General features: G+C 44.1%; 1 protein-coding gene across 1 annotated transcript in view; it reads left to right on the plus strand.

Annotated features, from left to right (window-relative positions):
• NKAIN3 (sodium/potassium transporting ATPase interacting 3) overlaps window positions 1-8,346 on the plus strand; it is a 506,798-nt gene extending 498,452 nt beyond the window's left edge. Inside the window, 2 exon segments of the mRNA XM_060128090.1 lie at window positions 8,292-8,321; window positions 8,323-8,346. Of these exon segments, the coding sequence (XP_059984073.1) occupies window positions 8,292-8,321; window positions 8,323-8,346 (54 nt within the window).
• Window positions 8,347-9,364: the final 1,018 nt, after the last annotated feature.

Consider the following 9,364-nt stretch of genomic DNA (forward strand, 5'->3'; position numbering starts at 1 on the left):
GTGAAAAGAGGATGATGGATGATGTCTTTCATCTCCACTGTGAAAAATATAACTCAGCAGAGAAATTGCAGTATGAAAGATGTCGGTCAGATGTCAGAAAGATCTTACTATTAGGGGAGGTTATTAAAAAATGCCAATTGATTACTGATGGTAATGGAATCTCCTTTCTTAAATGACACTCGTGTATCCATGTGCCTGAAAAGGGTGTCCTGTGGCCTGGCCCAGAGGCAAGTGACTTCTGTCTCTGTTTCCTAAAGTCCCTTCAATCTCTGTGAATCCAGAACACATGAAACGTCCCGGTAAGTTTACCTAAAAGGCTTTGATCAACTCCACTCCCTCCTCAAAGGGCTTTCTCTTTTTTTTTTTGAAGTATAGTTAATTTACAATGTTGTATCAATCTCTGCTGTACAGCAAAGTGACTCAGTTATACCCATATATGCATTCTTTTTTAATATTCTTTTCCATTATGGTTTATCACAGGAGATTGGATATAGTTCCCTGTGCTCTACAGTAGGACCTTGTTGTTTATCCATTCTAAATGTAATAGTTTGCATCTACCAACCCCCAACTCCCGGTCCCTCCCTCCCCCACCCCCCTCCCCCTTGGCAACCACAAGTCTGTTCTCTATGTCTATGAGTCTGTTTCTGTTTCGTAGATAGGTTCATTTGTGTTACATTTTAGATTCCACATATAAGTGATATCAGATGGTATTTATCGTTCTCTTTCTGACTTACTTCACTTAGTATGATAACCTCTAGTTGCACCAAAGGGCTTTCTCAACTCCCCTGTTCACTGCTGACCTCCCACACCTTTTCAGCTGAATGTGGCTTCAACTACAGGCTGCAGAAAGCAAGAGAACAAGTTTCTACTTTGATAGATGATGCATATCATTATGTCAGATGAATATGGAATGCCTTTCAACCATGGAGGGAGCAGGAATCGGCAAGATCAAACTGAACCCAAATTAAAATCATTGTGCATGAAACAGTTTAAGAGGTCAGTGGGTGCCCCCCTCAGGTATGCAAATACGGCAGAGTTTATCCAGTTGGCATCAACCAGCCTGCTTGATTTCTTTTAATAAAAGCCTTTGTATTGGATTCCACTGTAACCAGCTCAGGGATGCCACATCCATTGTACCAGCAAGACTGGAGGACAAGCCAATCTTCTGAACTAAATCGTTAGAGGGGGCATGAACCCTGGCTTTTAACCTTCGTTAAGGCTCTAAGTTCCATAGAGTACAAAGCCAGGTTTATGAAGAAGCCTCTTTATGAAGGAGATCGGGAGAATCTTTATCATATTCCTGGGAACATGGATATAGATGGGTAACTTTCAACTCCAGATGGGTGGTTACATTCACTGCAGACTTGTACAGGGAGCTCTCATTCTTGTGTTTGATTGTGTCACTGCTCGCAATCATAAAGTGCACTTTTCCAGGGCCCACAGTCCAACTGGGTGTGAATATGTGCACTGGGGTGATGTGATGTGAGGCAGTTCACACGTGGATTTGGTCTTTCATGCTTTGTCTCTCTTTAAAGTACCAGCATCAATGAATGAACTTATTTACAAAACAGAAACAGACTCAGACACAGAAAACAAACTTTTGGTTACCAAAGGGGAAAGAGGGGGAGGGGTAAATTAGGAGTTTGGGATTAACAGATACACACCACTATATATAAAACAGATAAGCAATAAGGACCTACTGTATAACACAGGGAACAATATTCAATATCTTGTAATAACGTATAATGGAAAAGAATCTGAAAAGGGGTATATACGTATGTGTGTGTGCACGCGTGTGTGTATATCTGAATCACTTTGCTATATGCCGAAAACTAACACAACATTGTAAATCAACTATATTTAAATTAAAAAAAAAAAAGTAATGGCACCAAGCTATCAAGACCCACTGGTTACATAAATTGGTTTACTTCCATTTACAACTGTTTGTTGGTCACTCACAACATGTGTACCAGGCCCTGGGCTGGAGATACAAAGATGAGTAATACTTGGGCTTGACCTCCAGCCGTGAATGATCTAGTAGAGGAGACCTACGTAGAAATAAGTAGATACAAAACAATGTCCCCAAGGCAATTTTTTGCAGAAGAGGGAACGTTTACTTCTCACTTGGGGAGAGAAGGCACCACTGGGAGATGATGCCTGAGCTGATGTTGGAAAGACGAGGAAGAGTTTATCAAAAGCAGAAGAAGAAAACGAATGTCCCCTGCATGGAGGCCACGCTGCAGAGGATAAAGTTGAAAGTTGTGCATATCTAATCTGGCCTTCACCACCGTTCTCACATAAAGTCAGCAACCTACTAGGAAGCAGATGTTTAGGCCGCGAAGGAACCTTGGCTCCTGGTGGGGATGCTCTGAGGCCCTCAGCAGCCATTGCTGCACCATCTAAACAATGGCATCCTTTATGCCTAAGGCCGTGGCGATGCTTCCAGTGATTGTTGTCCGGGTCTGGCTTGGGGATACGTGACACACGGGTCAAGGGGAGCCTGTTCTGGGGACCATTGTCTTGCCATGGCGGCGAATGAGGGAGCTGTAACTCTCAACATAAGTACATCCTGCTTCTCTGCCAGCATCTCCTCCATTGCTGCTCCTGCACCACCTTTCACAATGGGGAAACGGTCAGGACAAGAGTTGCTCACCTGGTCATCAGTGGCTTTGAAGAGGACACCTCCGCAGCAGCTCATGGTGGGAGCAGCAGCTGCCCCAAAGGGAGGGGGCTCACAGAAGCAGATTTACCTCTCGGGAAGAAGCAGAGCTTGGCATAAATCCACGCAGCTCTGAAAGAGATACAGATACTCAGGGAATGACGTCAGAGCGAGCAACTGAATTACTTTAAGTTTTGTCAAAATCATCATAATGGTTAGCAACTGGGTGGTGGGGCAATTAAGCTGCATGTAGCAGTAACTCTTCACATAAAAATAATGAGACCAAGGCAGTTTATCAAAGAAAGACAGTAGTGGAATCTCAGAACTGAGTTTCACAAGAGAAGTAGAGAGATCTGATGATGCTAGAAATTTCCATGAGGAGACATTTCCATGAGGAAGACACCCTGTGACTGCAGTTAAGAAAGACGTGACGAAAAAAGCTTCTCCTGTTACTTTTAGCCAATCTTTTTCTAAGGTTTCCAAATGAGAACTTGACTTTTCTCTGGTATCTTGACTTGTCTGACTGCCTTTGCAGGAGGCTAATTTTTCTTCACAAAAATTGTTACATGCTCTGTGGTCACCGCTGACAGAGTGTCTGCTATTGCAACCAAGCACCGGAACACGGACGCAGCTGCCCCCCATTTCAGGCTGGTACTGCCGTCAGCTCCACTGTACCTCCACCCCTCACAGCCCAGACTCAGAGGGCATCCGCCTCTGACGATCGGGCTGCTGGACGGAACCAGACATGGTCACATCCATCTCCGCTCTTTCCTGAGAACGGGTGTTTTGTATCAGTATCCTTACAAGTTGGTGCCAGGCCATTCTGCATGTACAAAATCTACATTAAAAACCAGCCAGGAGGACAAATCAAAGGGATGTGTGTGGGTGTGTGTGGGAGATGCGGAGGTGAGAATGATGTGCTTTCAAACCCTGATTTAACAACCAATAAACACCGATGGGGAACCATCATTTACCCCATCCCTCCTCCATGTCTTGACCAGCCGCCTGAAGACTAATGAAATGATAGCTCTCTGGCTATATTCTGTTTTCATTTGCCCTTGATTGGCTTTCACACCTTCCTATCCATCTATCTATGTGTCTGTCCCTGTGGCACGCGGAGCCAGGTGTCTGTGACCTGCTCATGGGATGGCGGCTCACTTTTCCCATTACTGAGTGTGCAGTTCTGTTGCCTGAGGGCAACCGTCAGTCCCTGGAAAGATGGGCGCTTACAGAGGCATTAACTCTCCGGGACGCCTCAAGCATGCAGAGCACTGCAACTGTACAGCACTCAGTGCCCTCTTAGTGGTCGCAAAGGAAAGGCAGCTTCCCTGCCTGCCTGCCTTACTTAGCTCAAACGGGGCGGCACTTAGGGCTCACCGCTCCCCCTGGCTTTGGGGAGCCTTCCCTTTGTCACTGGCATTCACGACTTTTTGATCCATCCTAGGAAATGATTATACTATTTTAGGGACAATGTAAGAACACACCTAATGTGTAGCTATTTGACCAAGTAGCAGTGAGATGGCTGTGTTTATATGGTTCCCGCAGTTCTGACTCATCCCTACACTGGCCAGTTCATGCACCATTGTCCTTGCTACGATGGAACGAGGCCACCAACCATGCAGCCGGCCACAAGCGAGAGGGCCTCCACCACTGATGGTCAGTCATCCTCACTGGGGACACAAAGACCCTCTCGTTTGACACATGGCCTCACGCACTGCCCCCAGAGCCTCGAGGAGCCCGGTCCTCGTGCTGCCATGTGAAGCACATAAAGCCTTTTCCAAAATGAGAAAGCTCGTATCTGAACGGTGCCCCCCCCCCAGGGAAGCTGTCAATTCCTGTCTCTCCCAGGATCTCAGGATTCTTCTCAGTACTTGTCATTGATGTCAATGGGAAGGAAGTAGATTTCTGTAGTGGTGTGGAGATACGGAGCATCTCCCCCCGAAAAAAATCATCAGCATAAGTAAAAGTAACTTCATTCACACCTGTTCCCAAGAGAAAGTACACACTGATTTTAAAATTAAAGGTAATGAAGATAAACCAAATTTTATATTTAATATATATTTTTCATTTTATAGTTACATCAAAAATATATATAATCCCCATGTTATGACAGGTTCTGGGAAGAAACAAGACATAATAAAGAATGTACAAAACACAGAGTCAAGCACACATACACACACACACAAACACACACACCCCGGAAGTGACAGAGAGACTTAAAAAAGCAATAGAAAAAGAGACAATGACAGGCCTATCAGGAGACACACTTTGAAATAACAACACTGTCTTATCATTTGATTTCATTCTGCCTCGAGGGTAGGTACCCTCAGGTAACTGCCAACATATCTACAAAATCTGCCCAAAAAATGATCTTAAGGATCCCAGAACTCAAACTCTTCTACCCAGACTAATTGATCCATCATTAAAAGAGTGATAACTAGACATTCTATGTCTCCAGAGGTGATGCAAGACACAGCACCATCTATGAAATATCCTGGGCTGACTGATCTGGGACTGAAAGTGTAGAAAATACAAGAATAACACAGTAAGTTAAATCTCACCACAAGGAAGCAATCAGCCACTCTAGAATGTGGGAAATAGTACAGGGCAAATGAAAACAACGCGGAAGGGGGGACTTACATTTTAAAAGGGATTTAAGAGACATACGAGTCAAATACAGTGTGTTTACCTTGTTTGGATTCTGGTTTCAACAAACCAACTGTAACGAGATGCTTTTAGACAATTGGGGAAATGCAAATATGGACTGGATAGTAAATGATATTAAGGAATTGTTGCCTATTTTGATAGATATGCTAATAAATAGGTTTTAACAAAAGAAGAAAAAATTATTACTTGAGCAGAGTTTCTGAATCTCAGCACTGTTAACTCTGGACCCAAATAATTCTTTGTAGTAGGGGCTGTCCTGTGCATTTTGGGATATTTAGCAACATCCTTGGCCTCTGCCCACTAGACACCAGTAGCGGGCGCGCGCGCGCACGCACGCACGCACGCACACACACACACACACACACACACACACACACGGCCAAACTGTGGCAAACAACTGGTAAATGTCCCTGGCTAGGAAGAATCACCGAGTTAGGGAATCATCACTGAGCTGTGCCAATGAGTGACACACAAGACATGACGTCTAGGATTTGCTTTTAATACTCTAGCCAAAAAATAAATAATAAAGTTGTGGTGACTACATGAAACTTAATTAAATAATTTTTATTTTAGTTGAAGCTGGATAGTGAGAACATAGGGATTCATAATACCATTCTCTTTACTTCTGTGTGTGTATGTTTGACTTTTAAAAATCCATCTGTTAATAAAACCTAAGGCAGAGTGGTCAATAGGCTTTCCTTTCAATGCCTCCTCTCACAGTTGCTTCATTGTCTTATTAGAAAACTCCTTGCAGACGTATTTCCCAATGCCTGAAGTAACCCTCCAGCATTCCTACCTGGCATCATAGGGACAGGCTCAGCCTACTTCGCAGCTTTTCCAATCCACGTTGCTAAAGCCCCAAAGCAGAAAATAGTAACTATAAGTAGAGGTGACGTGAAAGATAAATGTAGTGGGTACCTAGACGTTCCCCCGATGCCCACCAATACTATCACTAACAAAGAAAGAAAACGCCTTCCCCTGCTGCCTTATCCCATTCTAAAAGAGTCACCTGTTGGACGGATGAATAAACTTCCACAACTGGAATCTTCCTTCAGACTAAAAGGTTATATAAAACTATAAAAATCCCACCATTATAATCTCATCCCTTTATCTTTCCATTTAAATCCTTGTTCAACTCAGTGGGGTCAAAGGGCTAGATATTTGGGCTACATCTTTCAGAATGTAGAGAAATAGGAGAGCGGAGAAAGCGTGATAAGTGATAAGGAGAGAACTGCAGGGCTCCCGCCCCTGAGGGGTGAGGAGGGAACAGAATTTACAGGGAGAAGAGTGGCTTCCAAAAAGTGAAACTGGGAAGTTGAACATTTTTTTCAGCTATTTCAAATTAGGATGAAAAAGTCCATTCAGAGCCACAGAGTCACTGAACTGAGTTGATGGAAGAGAATATCTGGATGGGGCTATAAAATAAGTATGAAACACCGTCTCCACTGGCACCCTGCTTATGATTTAGTTGGCAGGAAAAAACTTACATACCTGAGTGAAACAATCAGTGCACAATTAGTTGTGAAGCTGAAAGCCCTTCGCTACACATGGGGTCCAGCTGATAGCATAAGAGTTGCCATTATCAGGATGAGAAAACAACACGGCTGAGGTAGAAGTGGAATCTTCATGGAGGAGAAGAGATTTCAACTGAACCTCAGAGATGAATAGGTTTGGATCAGCTAAGACTTTTCACAAGAGAGAAACAAAAGTATCCAACAAATAAATATTTATTGGGTGCCAACTGCATAGCAGACACTGTGTTGAGGCTGATACTGTACGAAGATGCTAGAGCACAGCCCTCACCTTCCAAAGGCTTACCACCTGCTGTGGAGTCAGGAAGATGCACAGAGTCTTTGTCAAATGTGTGGAGACAAGAATGATTGGAGATGAGAGTGTGTATTCCAGAGAAACAGAACCAATAGGGTGTGTGTCTGGAGAGAGAGAGATTGTAAGAAATCCGCTCATGTGATCACGGGGCAGGCAAGTCCAAATCTGCAGGGTAGGCGGGTAGACTAGAGACCCAGGAAGAGGTGACATTGCATCTGGAGTCCAAAGGCAGTCTGGAGGCAGAATTCCTTCTTCCTCCGGGGACCTCAGTCTTTTCTCTTAATGCCTTCCAACGGCTTGAACATGACCCACCCACATTATGGAGGGAGTCTACTTTACTCAGTCTATTGATTTAAATGTTAATCTCTTCTAAAAAAAAAGGAAAGATACCTTCACAGTGACTTTTAGACTGGTGTTTGACCAAATATCTGGGTACTATGGCCTAGCCAAATTGACACATAAAATTAACCATCACAGGGCTTCCCTGGTGGCGCAGTGGTGGAGAGTCCGCCTGCCGATGCAGGGGACGTGGGTTCGTGCCCCGGTCCGGGAAGATCCCACATGCCGCGGAGCGGCTGGGCCCGTGAGCCATGGCCGCTGAGCCTGCGCGTCCGGACCCTGTGCTCCGCAACGGGAGAGGCCACAACAGTGAGAGGCCCGCGTACCGCAAAAAAAAAAAAAAAAAAAAAAAAAAAATTAACCATCACAGGGTGGGATGTATGTAAGGGCCATAGGTGGTATGAAAGCCAGACCTGGATGGTTCTTCAGCAGTCAGCCAACGGAAGGCTCTAGGAAGGTTAGGCTAGGGCTGTAGCTAGCGGTTCGCAGACATAATGCTACCCTGTCAGCTTTGCCCCAGGGCCACCAAAGGCAATACCTTTACATCACTCCCCATTTGCTATGTGGCTGACACGTCTTTCCCAGGAAACCACAAGTCCTCCCCTCTGACGCTTACACCTGCTTGCCCCGCCCTGATCTGAAAAGCAGGGAGCCCAGGTGTTTTGCTTGCTTATTGCTACAGCCACGGGCACAGACAGCAGAAGGCACATTTTGCCTTTTGAAAAGCCTGGATGAATAAAAAGGAAATTTAGTTTTCAATTTTGAAGTCTTTTAAAGCACTTCATCCTTTCTGTTTCAGGTCGAAATAAGTAATGACGCTGACTCTGAAAATGCGGCTGCTGAACTTGACTTAGGAAGCAAAGCACCAATGACAGCACCTCTCTGCATTGACACGTCTCACTTTCTTCCAGAGGATGGACTGCACCTCCCCACTTTCCCACGAATCACAGAGTTCTCCAGGCACGGCCTAAGTGTTATTAGCATTGTTCGCTAGATGAGTTGTAGGTGCTTGGGTGGGTGTTTTTTTAGTCATTTCCTTCTTACATGAATACTTGTAAATTGTACCCCAAAATTGGTTTTTAATCTTTTAACAATATTTAATGTGAGGCATGCAAAATGAAAAACATTCTGTGAAAGCTTTCCACAGTCAATTCTAAGAGAAACGTGGCTTTGTGTAGTTGAGATGTCAAGTCCCCATTGCTGACTGTGGTGATCTCGGGCCTGATGGGAGTTCTCATAGAGGATGTTACCCAGGGTTCCTCGGCAGGAAGTTAGATGCGGTGACAGATGATAAATGGGTACAGATAGTGGATGGGGCTTTCAGACTGAGTACAGATCATTTTTTCAACACCACAGACAAAATAGAGAGTCCTCCTTTGTTCTCGACTTTCCAAAACCCAGAATCATATTACGGCAATCTAAATGTTCAGATGCTTGCATGATATCTCGTTCTTCCTATGTTCTGAAAAAATATATATCACGGGCGTATGAAAGAGTGAAATGACCAGAAGAACACCTTTCCCATTTGGAGGGAATCTGGTATCTCTGAGGTTCAGATTTTCTACCCTTTCTCCCAGTTCTGACACTGGCGTCAGACCTAAATATACAGCTTATAGGTTTATGGGACAGAAATCACAACCATAAATCTGTGATCAGGAATGTTGCTCTTAAGATATTCCAAAAAGTATTAAAATGGTGTGGAATTCTCTATAATACTTCTAAAGAAGATGTTTATATTTGTTCTGAATCAACTTTTCTTTCTCCTACCCCATCCCAAGAACCAAGAAAGTAATATGGGAAACAATATTCCATGGGAAAAGGACTGTTGAAAACATATCACAGTTTTTTCCTTCATATCTTTCAATTATTATT

The sequence above is a fragment of the Lagenorhynchus albirostris genome, chromosome 17 (genome assembly GCF_949774975.1).
Source record: "Lagenorhynchus albirostris chromosome 17, mLagAlb1.1, whole genome shotgun sequence".
Taxonomy (NCBI): Eukaryota; Metazoa; Chordata; class Mammalia; order Artiodactyla; family Delphinidae; genus Lagenorhynchus; species Lagenorhynchus albirostris.